The 18,534-nt window shown below is 40.7% G+C and overlaps 1 protein-coding gene and 1 long non-coding RNA gene across 7 annotated transcripts in view; one reads left to right on the forward strand and one right to left on the reverse strand.

Annotated features, from left to right (window-relative positions):
* The window catches only part of GRB10 (growth factor receptor bound protein 10), a 150,285-nt gene that overhangs the window by 84,706 nt on the left and 47,045 nt on the right, over positions 1-18,534 (reverse strand). For 5 of the 6 annotated variants that reach the window (XM_074875018.1, XM_074875038.1, XM_074875047.1 and 2 more), the window contains exon 3: positions 3,979-4,072. In XM_074875018.1, coding sequence (XP_074731119.1) covers positions 3,979-4,072 — 94 coding nt within the window. Of the gene's footprint in view, positions 1-3,978; positions 4,073-5,960; positions 6,023-18,534 lie in introns of all 6 variants that reach the window. The other variant, XM_074875057.1, reaches the window with a different exon arrangement.
* Positions 7,192-9,118, forward strand: LOC141954058 (uncharacterized). The gene is made up of 2 exons (XR_012632075.1): positions 7,192-7,302; positions 8,308-9,118. It is a non-coding gene; the product is annotated as an uncharacterized LOC141954058 (long non-coding RNA).

Below are 18,534 nucleotides of genomic sequence, written 5' to 3' on the forward strand. Positions count from 1 at the left end.
CTGTAGGGTATACACTACAGAGAACCCGTCATTGCAAAATATTAAACATTTGTGAGTGTTAAATGTTTTGCAAAGTGAGACATGGCTGAGCAGGCTACAGTTTCCTTCATCTTCACACTCCACTTGTGAAGTTAAAAAACGTAGAAAAATAACAATACCTGTCCCATCCTAAGCATGCTCTCACTTCCTCTTTCTGTTGGTGTTTTTAAAGATAGTAAATAATTGTTTTCATTGTTTCTTCACCTCCTTCCTTAACTCTTCAGGAAATGCCACAGTTTAGACATTTTTCTTCTCCAAGCCTAGAGGCTTTACTACAGCTTCTGGAAGGACTGCTCGAGAAATACCTGACTTACTGTTCATTAAATGCCAAACCCTGGCTGGCTGTTGTTAACTTCCTATAACTTTCAATAGGTAGCTGAAGCGTATCTGTTCATTTACATCAGTGGATATTAGTATTGTTCAGGTGGATGAAGCTTGCTCTTTCCTACTGCATTTAATTTATCAAGTAGCTTTTGGGGAATGGAGGTAAGAAATTCTAGTTCCTACTCTTTGCATTTAGTACCTTTACAAAATTGGCGCAACTAGCAGAATCATTGAAAAGTGAATACTAAATAATGGCTTAGATATAAAAATACTTAATTGTTAAAGTAAGCAAGTTTATCAGCATACATACACACAAGCAGCTATTGAACTACTTCTAGGAAAAAAAAAATCTATTCCATCTGCACTCAACTCTTTACATCTGTTTCATATGAAACCTGCCTATTTAAAGACTCCTCACTTTACAGAAAGTATTCTCTGCTCCCCAATCTTTACAAGATATTCTTTTAAAATAAAAAGCTGAACAGTTATAAAGCATCTGTTTGTGTAAAAAGAGTGATTCAGCAGGAAACATGTACTTGAAATACCCTTCACAAGAAAGAGCTTATTCATGCAGGGACAGTTGGCAGGGATATCTCAGTCTCCACTTGAATGCTCTTTTTCCAGCTTGTGTTGAAGGGATTCAGATGCCTGGGAGGAAGCTAATCACCATTTTTATAGGCCGTGGAAAGCAGGGTCTGGTTCAGAATTGCAAGTGCTTGTTCCAAAGCTCTCCCAGTGAAAACCAAAGGGCTATAAGTTAATGTTCAACAGAAACTGGCAAATCTGCTGTGCTCACTGAGCAACGTGGTCAGGTATGAATTAGAAGAGTATACATAAAATAACGTAATAAGTACAGTTGCTCAAAGTTCGGCTACAGCACAGTACACTAAAGGGAAAAAGGCAGGGAGCACTTAACACAGGAAATATTTTAGCCAATTCTAATCTTTCCACAATTTCCGCTCATGTTAAATATGTATTAAACTAGCTCTGTTGCAAGCCAATCAGTTTTCCTTAAAGGTCTTGGGAAACACAGGAACAAAAGCTTTAAATACGTTAGCTGGTATAAGCTGAAGTCAGCTAATAACATTATATGTAACTGGAAGAAAAATTTGCCATCATCTGTTACAAATATCTTTATCATCAATGTAATCAAGACATACCACCAAACATTCATTTATTAAATGCAAGCAGTGGTCCTGCAAGTTACTCCTGGACACAGGTTTACTCTTAAGTTTTACAAAGTCAGTGCCAGCAAAGCTTTAATAGAAAGTAACGGATAAGACAGTTTAGTATAAGGGTAAAAAAAAGAAAAAAGCAAACAGCTGCCATGGAACTTAAAAACCCACTTTATGTTAATAATTTAATCTTCCTATTTAGTGTATGACTAATATGACTGCACAGGAGCTAGTTCAGACCACGTCACAACTCTCTCTGAAGCTCTTCATGTTATATTTTTCTATTCGTTAATCAGTTACTAGAATATGTGGCAGCTCTTAAAATACTTGCACTTTCGAGTTCTTGGAGAAGAATGTGTATTTCGTAAGCCATGTAAGAGTGTAGATACTCACACTTGGACAGAAACACACAAGATGTGACATAACATCATGCTTATGGTCACTTCCATTTTCAAAAAGATACCGAAGTGCTACAGCCCAGCGCAGCATTAAAGGCCACCTCTAGGCATTCTGGTTTCAGTTCTTAATCCACGTTACTAACATAACAGCATTTCATGGTCACAGGGGCAGGCAAGATTAATAATGTGCTGAATACCTACTTCAGCAACAAAATCATAAAGATCTTAGAAATACAGGATTTGATTGCTGTCAGTCAGCCGATGTAGGAAAAAATCCCAAACAAACTATGGGTGCAAGTGTGATCTTTGCTTCTGAAACTATTGGGAAAAACATTAACAGGGTCTTTCTTTATAAAGAGGCCTTAAATAGCCAGTACCTCTAAGAAAAGCATTCTCTTTAAAGATAGCTGTTTCTTAAATTAATTTGGACCGGTTTGCACACCGACGTTTGTCTCAAAGTAGCTGAGGCAGAGCCACTCATCAGGTGACACTGAATCACAGAACCACAGAATCATCTAGGTTGGAAAGGACCTTGAAGATCATCTAGTCCAACCGTTAACCTAGCACTATCAGTTTCCAACTACACCACATCCCTAAGCGCTGTATGGATCCTTCTGCAGTACTACAATATTGATAGAGGAAAAGGAGGTTCTGAAAAGGAAGTATTACTCTGTAAGGAAAATGTCAGGCCACAAAGTTAGCATTTTGCCTTTAAAATACAATATTACCTATCTCCTCAATGGATGTTCAGACTTCCTAAGCAGCAGCCACATCTCACTCTAATGCATGAACTCAGACCACACAGGATGTGTTCCCCCCCCCCAAATCCCTTGATTAAAGGGCAATATTTACAAATAGCTTCAGAAGTCACCTACACAGATCTGATCCAGAATTTGTACATCCCAAGGTGGGTGAAATTAATGTAACAGTACCATTCTAATACAAATCAAAAATGGAATTTATAAATTCTGTTTTGTAAGCACGCAAGCATGTCACAACACACTGCCTGTGCTACTAGAAGTTTTAGACTGGATAACATGGCAACCTGTTATCTTCTATTTTCAACTGAAAGCAAAAACTGGAAGACTCGGGGCAGGGGGGAGTAAATTAAAGCACAATTCTCATTACATTCTGGGACTTGTCTGTGAAAATTAAATAGTCTTGAGGATCTACAAGTCATGAAATTCCATTCTTGCTGCTCTTGGCAAACAAAAGCTGGATTTTTAAAGGAAAAGTTAAACATGTTCTATTTGGTAAACATTTTGAGTAACTTGTTCACAATCTTTTTTGTTTCAATAGCCTTATGCTGACTGCAATACTATTAGCTGCTGCACTGAAAAAACAACATTTGAAGATGACCTTCAAGGACTTGGTTCCAAATTAGTCCATCACGAACCCTGAGGGTAAGGGGGTTCACTGGTTAAGATGACATTCTCTATTATTAATTATTTCAAAGCAAAAAAAATTACAGCTGAGCTAAAAAGTCCCTGCTATAATAGTAACTGGGTGTTTTTAGGTATCTGAACAGAAAGAAATTGGCAAAGAACTTTTAAGATTTATTTTACATCTAGTTCAGGACTTTCTTTCTCCAAATGAGCTGATTTCTGTCATGCAAAGCAACTAAACATACTTTTCCTCTTCTTTTCTCCTACTGCAAAAGTTGAACCAGAACCCTGAACCCTTTTTATAGCAATTAAAGATTTTTCAAATGCAACTTTAACATTACAACTGTTGAAGTCAATTTCAGTACTTCCCTCATCCCCCTCCTAAAACCAGGAGAATATACCTGCCACCCAGGCTAGCAATCCCAGTTTGGGCTACAAGGCTTGAGATGCACCACAAGTTCTTCATGGTCTTCATCCATAGCTCACAGGACAGTTGTGACAAAAAGCTATTTCCCAGCTCTCCTCCTCCAACCATCCAGTACTTTTTTTAAATGAGAAGGAAAAGATGTCAACATGGAGGTAAAACTATCTCTGCATACACAGTGCTGTGTCTTTCGTCCCCCCAAGAAGCTTGGATTCCCACCCACTGTTCTTTACCTTGGTGATTCAGTGAGATGCGGTTAGATGGTTCTTGGAAACCTGGTTCCACCAGATCCCGCCGACCATGAGCTGAAGTCTGATCTACATTGTCCTAAAAACAGAAGAACAGAAAATCGTATCAAAACCAGGCATTCTGTACTCCCTGTAAGCTACACTGCACAGAGCCAAACCACTGATACAAAAAAAAAAAACCCTGCCATACCTCTGAAAGGAGAAACCAATGTCAGAGAAGGGGGCAGGGGAGATTATAGGGAGACACTAGACTATCACATTAATACAGGTGGCATGAATCCAGAATCAATAACTATGCTGTTGGCTCATCTGTACACCAGTTTTGCACTTCAAACTGGGAAACAGTGATGTAAATGCACTTCTTAGTTTAACAAAAGTTTCTTCTTGCGTCAAATTATGTGGAGGCTTGGGGCTTTGTTTTCTTTAATTCCAAGTCTGTGGCTTAGGGGTTTGTAACTAATTAACTGGACTGAAACAGATTCAGTAGTGAACTACCAAACCTCAAGAGGAATCAGAAGTTCAGTTTAGATAAACATCCATGGCTCTGGATGCCGACCTGGGCTTTTTTAATTTTTTTGGTTGTTTTTTTCTTTTTTCGTACTAGAACTCTCACAAGATCAGGTTTCAAGAAGTTTTAACACAGACTGAATTTGGCCAAGTCTAAAATACCACGATTTCTCACAGAACTTGCCAAAAAGAAGACTAGGGGAAAGCAGGAAAATTGAAATATAAGCACACACACACACAAAAAAAAGAAGAAAAGCAAGATAAGTCACACTGAATTTTAGAAGTATAAGAAGGAAATTCAGAGCAGGTATACAGTTTTACAAAGTTGGCATACCTTTGCATATACCAGTTAGGGTGGGTATGGAAAAACAGAAGCAAGTGCATAAAGTTGACTACATTAATAGATCACTGTCTATAAACCATGCTGCAGTGATATACGTGACTGTATACATGTTCCTGCTGTGCCCAAAGTGTGGGATAAATACACAACAGCATGACCCGCATTTATGTCAAAACATAAGAACCACCTTCATAGCAAGTGACATAATTATGGCAGAGTCATAACATGCATGCAATGAGCAGCAATTCAACTATGTGCAACTGTGAGCTCTCAGCCCAACATTTCCAGCTTACAGAACATAAGCTAATGCTCAAAAACATAATGGATGTGGTGTTTGGGGATAAGAATTGTATATAGTCATACAGGATATGAAATAAATTATATTATCTCTTCTTCAGAGAGACTGGTCTCAAACAGCAAATACTTGAGCTTTGATGCAAGTACTGAAGCACTCTTGAGTGCCTTTGCCATCAGGGATCAATTCAGGAGCCCACAGGCGTTTATAAAGACAAGAACTGCCAACAGTGGTATGACTAAGGGAGCATTTTACAAGTAAACAATATATGATAAGATACATATGGCACCCATCTATCTATGCCAGATACAACTGGGACCACTCAGCCTTCTGCCTCCATACTGGCTACTTCGCCTTGTCACTCTTTACACCCTTGCCACTGATTTTTGCAACGCCGGCTGTTGTTTCATGAGCTAATCTAGCTAATCTCACAAGTTTTTGTAATTGCTTCTTAGGAATCAAGAAAAAAAAAAAATCAGACCTCCTGTCAGCATGACTGTATTTGTTTTTACTTTCTTGAAACATGGCAATATTTGTCAGCTCCTTCACTGGAGCTAACTGAATAAGTGTTAGGAACAAGCAGCTCATGAGCTCCTGTCTGTCAAATCCCTTGCAACCACAGGGTATCGCAATCTAACATTACTGCTGTTGGAGCGCTAGTCGTTTTCACTGGATATATCTCATTTTCGCTGGGATACCACACAGCCAGCACTGACCTGGCCCACAACATCTCAATTTTAAATTTCAGACAGGAAATCTGGGGACTTGCAGCACGAGAAGGCAGCAGGTAGCAGAAAGCACATACAAATGCAAGATTCTTCTCACCAGAAAGTTTAGCACAATTCTTTCAAAGGCTCCAAGGACAACAGGGGGGAGGAGATGTTTATCTAGGAAAAGTTTCAGTCAAAACTTAAAGCTGAAGTCAATTGGTCTTCAGTTATTTCAAACCTAATACAAAGGTTGAGCAGTGAACATCACAGTCATGGAGAACAAAGCAGCAGAACAGCCTTCCTCCTAGTGCAGTTTTCCTTGTGCGTTTCCCCCCATGCAATTCAACATCATGTATTTTTATCAGGTAACTAAAACCCCACTGATGCAATTTTGCAGCGTTAGTTCCACTTCCCAGGAACAAGCCCAGACAGACACGCAGATGCAGTTGGTGTATTGCCTCTCGGCTGGGAAGAGCAACAGGGCATCCCAACAGAAACAAAAGGTGCAACAGGAAAAGCAGTTATAAGCTATTTGTTAAATACCTAAATGTGTTTTCAGTTGTCCCAAGACATAAAAGTTGCTAGTGGAAGGCAAGATTCATGCAGTACTATGTAGTAACAGAGGATGAGATGTGGCCAAGATGCATCTTTTTACCTCTGGGTTTCCCACAGCAGTAACACAGAAACACTTAACTGAGACCACCTTATTTCAGGCTTACAGATGGCTGCAAGCACAGAACTCTTCAGTTAAAACAGATTTTTTTTTTTTTTAACTAGAAATTGCCAATAATTTACAGGAATAAGATTCATCCTTTCTGGAATCCCCTTACAGCTGTACCAGAAGATGGCGAAAACCACAAGCCTCATTCACAAATCTTAAAGTCACGGTAAGATATATCAAAGTTTTCAGAAGCAGATGTTTCAATGACTAATGATTGCTGGTGCTGCCCTTACAAAGTTGATGCCCCTGTCCGTTTCTTAGGTGCAAACCCCTGCCCAGAAGGTGGTCTGCAGACTTCTGCAGCTGTAGCAAAGCGTGGAACCAAAGGTTTCCTCCGGGCACTGAGGGCCAGTACAACCCAGGTGCTAAAGTAAAGCAACAGACATGCATAAACAAAGCCACACCTGTTAAAGCAATGTGGGCAGCAGAGGAGAAAAAGTAAGGGCGGTGTAATTTAAAGAGCTCAAGGTAGTTTCACATGACCCTCCAGAATCTGTTTGTGTCCGTTGTGCACAGACAAACAGTGGCACTTGGCCAGCTGCAGAAGAGATCAGACAAACACTGGAACAAGGTTAAAAGAAGGAAGGGGGGGAAAAAAAGTTATATAATTGCTCCCTGCGAGCAGCAGTCTTGTTGTTGGGTTCCAGCCTGGAGCCTTGGCCGAGGCCCTCAGCAAGGTGGGCACCTGCTTTGGTCCATCACCATCTCCCCCACTGCCGCTGAAACCAGGCTCCTGGTAAGTCATGTGTTTGCTCCATGTTTTAATCCCCAGATCTCCCCCCTCTTCCAATAAATGCTCTCAATATGAAATTAAAGCATGTTACTTAACTTACTGTACCATCCAGTTATTGTAGTATTTTTAGAAGCTAGCTGAGCATTAGCCCTTGCCGACTTGTTTGCATGTACTATTTTCTCTGTCAGTCAGCATCTGCGACCAAGGATGATTTAATTGAGTGACTAGCAAGAGTGCTAGAAGGATCTGAAGCAGGGTTTATTTTTTAGAGTCCTTTAAAGCATTACCATTTCATATAGCCAAACACACTGTCATTACACATTAGATTTCAGTGTCCTTTTGCAAACCTACATTGCACGATTCAAAATGCAACATGCTTGCACTGCATTAAGAGCCAAAGTCCACTTATAAACAGTGTTATCTCTACGTATCAGTAACCAGGACAATCTGGATTTATTTTTCAATCTATAACCAAGCCTTTCAAGTTCCACTCCTTCAACTATGACATACAATGTTTGCTGCTGTTTGTGCTAGCATGATAAGCATTTCAGTTATCAAAGAAAACATTAAATCTGGTGTTTTAATCAGAGAATCAGACAGCCACATATTATAGCAGCTCTGCTCTCTGCACACGTGCTCTTTAATCACTTCTTCAGCTCCAAGTGCTACTGTTCCCACCTGCAGTTTAGCTCAGAGGAGTATTTATTAGTATGAGACAGCATTATTAGGCTGACCAGAGTGTTGCTACTACTTTATTGCTGCTTTTCTCGTCTTGGTTCCTTCAGCAAAGGTTATCCAGCCAGTCATTTAGGATAATCTTACAGGTAAATAGGGCTGAGAGAAGGGAGGAAGCAGATCTGAAAGTATAAATAATAAAGTATGATCTATACTTCCCTTCTCCCTCTTTCTTTGTGAAGAAAGGGACCTGACATTAGCAGAGACAGAGCAGCTTTCTCTAGAGTCTGGAAATCCCCTTTTAACGAAGGCTTCAACTTTCTTTAACTTCAGCAGTCACCAGAAGTTTGAGATGAAGGAAGGCTGCAAGTGGCAGCACAGCTTCTTGGAAGCTCCTGGGAGCATGGCCAGACTGAGGACATCCAGACCACCAAGACAACAGTCCCTGGCTTTGGATTTACTGTAGCTGTCTGCAAACCCACACAGCCATGCCCCTGAACAAAAGGTTCAATTGAGCAAGAGTCACGCATATTCATGCCAGCAGTCCTACAGCGACAAATTAAGATCATGACATACTTCTGATGTTTGTACACCATCCAGCACAACAGAAAGTCAAGTCAGACATGCTGACAGGTCCCACTGTGGTTTAGGAGACTATCAAGGCAGATAACACCTCAGCTTGCAGAGGCACTCCCGCCGTGCCAGAAGCTTGCTGCCTACCTGGCGGTGCTACTTTATCACACTGAGGTGGGGGTCTTAAAACTAGTCAAGCGTAAAGAGAAAATTAGCCAAGTCATTAGCTCTACTCTGTTCAGGCAACTTGTATAAAGCAAAATGAAGTACAGTCTGCTAGCACAGACTGAGGAAACTATTGCAAAGTGTTCAAGTGTAAGTGGTTTCCAAAAAAAGCAATTATTGAAATTTACTGAAGGGGTGCCCATCGAGGGCTGTGAAAGAGTGGACACAGCTCCAGGCTCCAGAAGCAGGAAGGGGATACTGTGAGAAATTACACCCTTTGTATCTGCAACTTGTTGCTCTTAGATGAAGAACACTGGGGTAGATTAACATTTTTTTATGTGACCCAGTACTGCCATTCTTAACATGCTTCTGGAGTTTCCTTAGGCAATAAACAGATTTAGCAGCATTTCTTCTGAGGACTGCTTCATATGATTCTTCGCTTCTGAAAGAAAATACTATTTGCAATTATGTAAAGTGACTTTCTGCATTGTTTTCTAAGCTACGCTACTTCTTTATACCATGATTTTGCAGCTTTGGTTTACTTAAAGCATCAAATGTACAAGGAGGAGAATAGACTCAATTATGGTAAGTGCCATTCACTTAAGTAAACTTTCTGATAGCTTACTGGTATCTGTAGCCATCCACATAGTTTGTTCTGTCACTCAATTTTCTCTTAGCCCTATGAAGGCAATCACATAGGCTATTACAGGAAGAAATCCACCTGACAGATCCAGACCAACATTCAAGCTCTAATCTAAACTCCACCTTCTAGATCAATTAGTAATGCATATGACACTCCTTTCTTAAAAGATTCAAGTCACTTGGCTTCTTACTGGCTAAATACAGTAGCACAGTCTCCTACCAAAGGTACAAAATATTTTCAGTCTGCTGACACCCCAGAGCTTGAGGAAATTTGTCCCAAGTACAGTCATGAGGGAAGAGCAAGGCTCTTGGGTTTGTCCAAAGTCACTGCTTTGCCACCGATTTCAAGTTTACCAAACACAGTTTTTATTTTTTACTGTCTTCTGCCAGAGCTCCAATCACATCTTCCACAGGCCAGTGCTTAACATGTCACAGAAATAAAGAAAAAACAGGCTCTGCACACTAGGCAAAAAACTTTAAAGCGCATTCTCAGACAACCCACATATTACATAATTAAAGACTTGTAACTAGGTTTCCTGCCTCTTAACTATAGTCATTTGACTAGGTAAGAGCCAACTGAAAGGCTCAGTAAGTCAACAGAGTAACTGTGAACCTAGAATTTTAGCATTCCCATTGCTAAGAGAGCTTGTACAAACAAGGGCTTAAAATAAAGCCACTTAGCTTTGTCAAAAGTCAGGCTCTCTCTCCTGAAGTAGCAAAGCCACAAACTGCAGGAATCCTTCTGATTTTACAGTTACTGGCTGTTAAGACTGAGAGTGATAACCCTAGAGACCAGGAACAAACAAGCCCATCTTGGAATTACAGGAGCAGCAAAGGCAGTAGCACATTCCTCCTGACACACTACAGCACCTCCGATCCTCAGTGCTGCAAATCACTGAAAACATGCGACAACCTGGCAGGCTGCACAGACCTATTGCTATCCACACATTCATACAGCCTTCGGCAGACTTACCAGCCCACCACACAACATATACAATAGCTACAAGAAACACAACATACCAGAAATTAGCAGAGAAAGAAGGAAAATGATAGACTGACAAGACAGACCTGTGTCCGTGGTCTATGTCTCTGCAGTGGCAGGGAATTTGTTAAATGAATCACAGGAATTATATTACATCCCATGATACAGGGGAAGGCAGAAAGGCTTGCCAGTCTGACCTTGGAGGAACTTCTTTCCCGACCCCCATCTAGGTTTCAATAACCCACTGACCAGGAAGTCCTTCAATTCAGAAAAAAATTGGGGGTTTGGACCCTGTTTGTCAACACCAAAACCACATAGTGTGCATACCCCAAGTCAGTGAAGTGTTTCTTCTTATACCAGGAAAAAAAAGCTTTCTTAAATACATGGACTGATATAGTTATACAATATACTGCTATAGCTGAGCCAGAAAGTTATTTTTCTGAAGGTGTTTCAGATTTATTTTAAGAAGTACTACCAGTTATGTGACTTTGTCATTACCTGCATTGCAACTGCTATCACAACAGTACTGTTTCACACCAAAAACTACTGTTACCTACTAGCCACCTTCTTCCTTTTTTCTTTTTCAAAAAAGTAGCTCTTCAGCCCCCAGGAAATAAATAAATCAATCTAATCTGGCAAGAGCTGGACCATGATTAGCAACCTCCAACAGTATCTGGTAGCAGCAGTTTATTCATAAAAGGCTTTTCTCTAGTAAGGCAGGAGTGAGCATACCACATTAGCTGACAGCTTCAGCAATGCACTTTTACAGCACGCATACACGCTAGCATTAGATTCAGCTTCTCTAGGCTGGTCTTTGCAAGACTGGCATTAGCAGGGTTTTCAACACTACTGAACCCAAAATTTGGCAAGAACTACGTCAAATTACATTTCTATCACTAGATACAGTCCTCTCCTCGTAGAAACTAACCACCTCTGCAAGAATTTAGTTGTCTCCCAGCACTCTGCACAGAGAAAATGGATAGTATATTCCACAGCATGCAGTTTTTGGATCAGACTGCCATTTATTATGGTAGAAGAAAATCCAATGCATCATGGTTGCTGTCTTTTAATCAGCTAGCAAGGAGGGAATCCAACTGACAGGCTTAGAAATGCTAAAAGCTTTGTTCTATTTTTAATGAGACTAAAACCACCACGGCTGTTAGAGACAGTTTACATAGTTTACAGCTAAAATAAAGTCTTGAAATAGAGAAAAGAAACATGCACAAGGTTCTCAGTGAAAGCAATCACTTCTTAGAGCTGTCTTCAGCTAGCAAGCACTTACAAAAATGAAGCAGTTACTTCCTGATAAAGTGTCTTTTTGCTTCTTTTTTTAAAACAAACTAGCTTCCTTCTCATTTCTAACAAACCACCACTGAATAAATGAAGTATATATTAGGAAATTCTTCACAGTAGAAAATTATATGCTTATATGGAAATTCTGTTTCTTCTGCTGGTGCCCACAGATCCTGATTATCTTTAGCTTGTACTTAATTGTAAGTTAGCCTTACCTCCAAAGCAAGTCACTCTCACTGGCAAGGGACTGCCACTGACAAAGCTACTAAAACCCTAATTTACTGCATGTTCCAAGCTCTTTGGTTTTGGTCAATACTGACTCCACAATAAAGTCCCTGAAAAACCTGTTTTCTATGAGGGAGAATTGTATTTACCAATAGGAATTAAACAGAAAAATTGAGTTTTGTTACCCGAAGAAATTATAAAATAACTATGTCATATTCATCTTCTTTTTAAAGAGGCTTTTCAGTGAGATCTTCTCTTATCAAAGAACTGTAGACTACACTACTGAAATTGAGTTAAAAGCACAACAAGGCTCTAACAGAATTTAGCAATCCATACTGGTTAACTACTATATTGTATGGTGCTCATGCAATTTAAGGGAGTAATGCAACCCATAATGATGTATTGTTGCTTGTAAAACTTTTAGCCTATTCAAGAATCCTTACCAGGGTCACCTTCTATGTTTTGTCCAAGTTTCTGTATGGTCAGATTATATTCCCTCCTCATCAGAAAGATTAAAAGTAGTATAATGGAAATATTTGTACCCAGGTGCTATGGAAAATTTCAGCACGTCACACAACTGCTAACACACCTGTCCGTTCTAAAAAAGTGTCTTCAAAATTATTTTTTTTCAGCTTGCACTAAAAAAAAAAAATATCTTCACATGTTCTTTTGGGGGAAGTAGTAACACACAGAAAGAAGGTACAGGATATTTGATCCTTTTCAACCCACTGCCCTTCCCGTGCTCAGACCTGTGAAATACAAGGTAGCTCATCTGTTCTACTTGGCATCAAATCTACTAGGGCTCCAGTTATAGCCTCGCTGCTGGCCAGCTGCTTCCAACAACACTGGCTTTGGGAGTCAGGTTTTGACAGCACTCTTACACCAAGTGGATGGGAGATGTTCTGCGAGCTGCCTTGGACAGTCTGTCCCAGCACAGGCCAATGATGCCCTGCCATGAAACGATGACCTGGTGGACTTTGGGATCCAGCACTGCAGCAACACATCTGTGTATCTCAAGCCAGGGGAGGGAGGAGAGAAGGGAAGATGCTATCTAGGTTGCAGGAACCATTATATCTATACAAGTGCATTCTCTTTAAGAAGAGAGATTAAAATCTCTACACTTTGGGAATAGGCAACCACAGCCGTAACCTAAATTACATTTAAGTGTATGCACCCTTATAGCTAGGCAGTCCTGAAAACTCAAGACTAACAAAGGAATGAAAGTATCATGAAACACAGAGCAAAGGAATTTATCTCATCTGAATCTGGGTCTGCTTTCTTAAAGGCAATAGTGCTATCCCCTTTTGTCTTCTTGATGGTTCAGGTTCAGACTGAGGGTTTGAACAGGCCAATAGGTAAAGATGATTTTTCACAGTCCTCAACAGAACTGATAAAATGGCAAACCTTCCATGGGGCAAGAGCCACTGTGCTCACAAAGACCATTAAAATTTACCAGACGCCAGCGAGCAAAGTAACTCTCAGATTGCTAATGAAATTGTTCTTTAGGTCTTCAAACTGAAAATATGATTAATTTCAAATGTCATGTTGAACAACTTCATACAAAACTACTTTGCTATCCTTATTGGCTTCAACTATCAGTGATATGGACCTTATCTCTCCTCTTTCTAGTCAATTTGCTCAACTGCTGCAGTTTAGGGTGTGCTTGATACCCCTCCTTCCCTGAAGAGTCATCCTTGGCACTACATGAGTAATTAACTAGGTCTAGAAATGGCTGTCCCATCTGATCAAACCTATGATCCTAATTATATTGACCACACACCTTTCTGCTTAGATAAAGAACCATTTACCTGTTACATGGTGTAATCTGCTTCAGAACTAATTGCCCACCTCAGACAAGACATTTGTAGTTCAGGTGACCTGCGTTCAGTTAGATACAGAACTAACTCTTTACACATCTCCAGAACAGCAAGCTTTATCAAAAAAGATATTTGAGAATCTCAGATATGGGGTAAAGATTTATACACAGTTGACAGCTCCATAACCCATCAAAAAAACCAAAATCCACAGAAATCACAGACTCATCTCTAAAGCACAACAATCACACATTTTCATGATTAACACCCCAGTATCAGATCTTGTATTGGAACAGAGCATTGTACTCACCCCAACCAAATGGCAGGGTTCTACTTTCAGAGAAAATCAGTAATTTATGCAATCAAAATGATGGTGTGTAACAAACAGTCCACAATATATGGGTACTTTGCAAGCCATCAGAAAAAAACCCCACCAACTATTACCAACAAAACAAGATGCCTGTATTTCTGGATGTCTTTAATCATGTTTGAATCTCATTTGACCTTCAGTTTTAAGAAAATTGCATCACTGCACCTTTCACACTGATGTTCAAAACAGTTTTCAAAAAAGTTAAAATCCTCAACAGTGATGCTCTATTAGACTTCATAAAGTCGCTGCTCCCAAGTGTTCGCAACTGTTGGACAATGTTTCTAATACAAACTACGCTGCAGTGCTGCCTACGTACAAATTGTCAATTCACAACAGTTGGAAAGAAAACAAAACAAAAATTAAGGTAAGACTAACAACAGGGGTCATCCTGGATATTTCAGTGCACCAGTGTCTTATCCCTCTTTCTCCAAATAAAAAAAACTTGCAGTATGTTCTACATCTCCAGAGTCCTAATCAGAATACAAAAAAGTAGTAGGTAGTTTGACTATAGTAAAATCCAAGCAGCTCAAAGGTACTTTTTAGCCTGAGAACTTCTCTCGGTGCTCTGGATACTTTACCTATCTCTGTCCGATTTTCAAAAATCTAGGTAAAGCATGAAATGTACTTAATTGCTACACTTGTTCCAGTATTAATAAATACATATGTTTATATGTGTGTATATATCTCTCAATGTAGGGGCTGCCATATTTTCTCCTCCTTGAGGAAAGTGAGCTAATTGCAGGTAGCTCTGTCAGTTATCCTGCATCAAGATGGCTTTATCAGAAAATCTTTATTGACTTCACATTCTCTAAAGGAAGAAAATTTGCAAAAGCTCAGCAATTTGCATTTAAATAATAACAGATTACATGTAAAGTTGCAAGCTGTTCCAGGAAAACCCAATACAAAGTGTCTCTAGTTTTTGTGCAAACTGGCACTTGGAAAAAATCTGGTTGCTAAAAGCAAGCATGTCAATCACCTCTTCACACTTGGAAGGTTTTGGTTTTGTTTTGTTTTATAACTAGTTGTTCACAGCATGTGTCAAGTGACCATTTATTTTGTACAGCTTCTCTCCACTTTTTGCTAAGACCAACTGGACACATCCAATAAAGTAACCCACAGCACATCAGAACATACACTGCAACCCTTCAATGTAGTTAGCAGCAGGACCTGCATTAATTCTGCACAAATCCTCTGAATACTGGGCTATGTTAAGGCCTCAACAGATCAAAGAATTTTCATAATTACCAGTATGCTACTGGAAAAAGGCCTGGCATGCCAAAAATTGCCAAGGTAGCACATGAACCAAAACAAGCAAACCATCCCAAGCAAGACCTACCCAAGTACAGGGTATCCAAATGGGGAGAGGTTTCAGAGATTGCAGAACTGGGCAGCCAGAAATAAAGTTCAAGAAATCCTGCAGTTTAATACTGCCATGTGCACAAGATTTGATTGTGCTGGCTTTAGCAATGCTGAAACACTAGCTACTAACCATGAGAACATTTCTGCAAATGTATTTCTCCTGTTCACTCCGAGGAAGATAGGATGCAATCAGATGAGCTGCTGTTCAATCAGTTTTAAAGTGGCTTTAAAACACTTTTCTTTCTCTTTTCTCTTCCCTGAAAGCACTGCTGAAGATGAGCGTGTGGGGTGTGGAATATGACTTGTTTACTTTGCAGTTCAAGAGGCTAGCAGCTTGCACATGAGCAGGTACCACACTTCAGCTGAGATAGTGATCAACTCCAGGGCTCAGGGTGGTAACTTTTACAGCTATTCTATTTTGAGCTATTCAGCTCTGAGCTGTTCTTTCTAACCCAAAAATGCAGATCTGTGGAATAAAGGTAGTGGAAAAGATTCCTGCTGAGATTAAAGCCAAACCAGAGATCAAAAAAAAGGAATCATAGGATGAGGAAGAAAAGAGAAGAACTTTGAACTAGGCTTCAGAAGCAAGCCACTTTCTAGATACAAACTGAAAACCATTACATCTAGCTAAAACAAGGAAATTAACTGTGGAAAATTACCTGGGAATTCATTAACACACCACCACAATACTGACAGCATGTGTGTAATCTTGCATCCTAATAACGCATGTTATTGTGTCAATAACCCTATTCTAAAAGATGCTAGTAGGACAGTTGATGCGAAGTTTCTGGTCTTGTGGGTTTGGGTTTATTCTAATCTTCAGGGCAAGTCATACTCTAAAAGATATGCTGTCAGAAAACTATTTTTCCAATCTGCTCTCATCCAGCATAGCAGTTATGGTTTGCGACCAAACCATCCAGCCTATTCATGTTCAACAGCCAGCAGTTTGTCATAATTTTGAGGACATAAAGGACTCCAGAAAAAACAAGATCTTAAGAGATGCCTTTTTCATAACATCTTTAGCACATTTGCTTAATGATTTGCCTACGTCATAAAAACCCCCATATATTTAATGCAGAAACTTCATCAGCACACAGGTAGGAAGGCATTCTTCCCATCAAACTTACAACACACTGCCTTATACTTCTGTATGGCCAGAAGTAGAGAAATGGGCACTCTGAAGTCTTAATTTGCATTCACCTCAGAGAACAGGATCTACAAGCACATCTAGCTACAAAAAGCTTAAGGTGACTACCTCAAATCTTAACATTAATATTTAGTTTTTAAAATTCTCAGCCTGTCAAGAATTTTAAAAGGAAAAAAATTCATATAAATTGAGTGTGCATGTGTGGATGGGTAAACATGCTGTAAGTTCCTTTAATAAATGGGTATCTGCCACATTCAAGAGACTAACTGAAATGATCTAACAAGCACAAATAACACGAGACACTGAGGAACATGTATGTAACATGATCCTAGATTTACCTTCTGCAGAAATCTTTCCAACAGGTCATGACTAGCAGTCATGGTGGTATGACCATGGCAACCACTCCTGGCTGGCCAAAGAGTTCCTGCTTCCCTGCTAGTCAAGGAAGGATAAGCTCAAGAGAGGGGCTCTGGAAGAAGAATATGTAGAGGGGGAACACAGTAAGAGCACACAGAAGGACTATGAAGGACCAAAGGGCTTCACTCAACCAGGTGGCAGGAGACCCAGAGCACATAGAGGCTGATTAGGAAAGAGAGTCCATAGAGATGAACTAGCCCCAGGTACAGTCACTTCCTCCTGACATCACCATTGCCAAGATGTCCTCCAGAAAGAGGCAGTGATTTCCTTCCAAGAGGGCCAAAATGTCTTCTCCCAAGCTCCCCCAGGCACTACTCTCCATCAGCCTCTACACCACCACTACTCAAGGAAATCCTGGACAGTTCAGGTCCCTGCCAGAGAGGTGGAGGAGTCAGAAAACCCACAGGCAGGAAAGGGAGATGTTAGTCTTGCCAGGCTAGGCATGCTCTCTTTACAATCAATAAAGCAGTTTGTGCATTTCAAGGCTTGTGTCAGCCCTTACTCCCTGACCTGCAACTGCTTCTTCACACACCAGGTGTGGGGGGCAGCATCTCTTCTGCAGTGGGTTCCCAGTGGAGAGGAAAGGTGAACATCTAGCGAGGATTCCTACTGCCTTATGCCCACCCCCACCAAATGACTTGAAGCCAGGCGCACTCGTGACCAAAGGATAGCAGCACCAGTCAGACCTGAGGGTGGAAGCTCACAAGCCACTTGGTGAGGGGGAGCTTCCCCACACTGCCCCAAGGATGGTTCTGAGGAGATATGGCTGGCAGTAGATCCTCAGAGAAGGCAACATGGGATACAGCCTACTTGGATATAAACCTTGGGAGAGAAAGTAAACACCATGGAAGACAGGAGGGTACCATGACAGGAGAGTGAGTACCAACAGTTTGGCTGGGAAGTCACAAAGGACAGAGGTAGGCCAGGAGGCACCTGGGATATTGACTAGCACCCTGAGGTTCTCCTTTGTGTCTGTCACACTGGCAAGTCCCTTGTTTTCCACCTCAATGCTTGTTTCCAAAAGAAGCACCCATCATCTTGGAGAAGATGAAAACTCATAGTATCTGCCTTGCCTAGGCCAAACAAGTCCATTTTTGCTGCCAGGTGCATGGGATGGGGAGAAACTGAAGGCAAATCAGCTAAATCACATTTCTGACCCACTCACAAACAAATAGTGCAGTTCCAGCTGCAGCCAGCACTGGACACTACAAAGATTTCTGGAGTGGGTTGAAGATAACTTCACATCACCAAGTGATCAGTGAGCCAACTGGGGAAGTACTCTGCTTGACCAACAAGCTAACAAAGCCAACTCATGGACAAAGAGGAATCAGTTGGGGAGGCAGAGGCTGATGGCAGACTGATGCCACGCTGAGGTGAAGGTAACAAGAGTAAGCCAAGGGAGCAAGACTGCTAGCAGAATTACATTCCTGGACTGCAGCAAAGCAGATTTTTGGCTTGCTCAAGGATCTGCCTGCCAGGTTCCCATGGGAGACTGCTCTGAAGGACCAAGGGGCCCAGGACAACAAGCTGATCTCCCAGGACAGCCTCCTCAAAGCTCAAGAATGGTCCATTT

Source organism: Strix uralensis, chromosome 1, assembly GCF_047716275.1.
Source record: "Strix uralensis isolate ZFMK-TIS-50842 chromosome 1, bStrUra1, whole genome shotgun sequence".
NCBI classification, from domain to species: Eukaryota; Metazoa; Chordata; class Aves; order Strigiformes; family Strigidae; genus Strix; species Strix uralensis.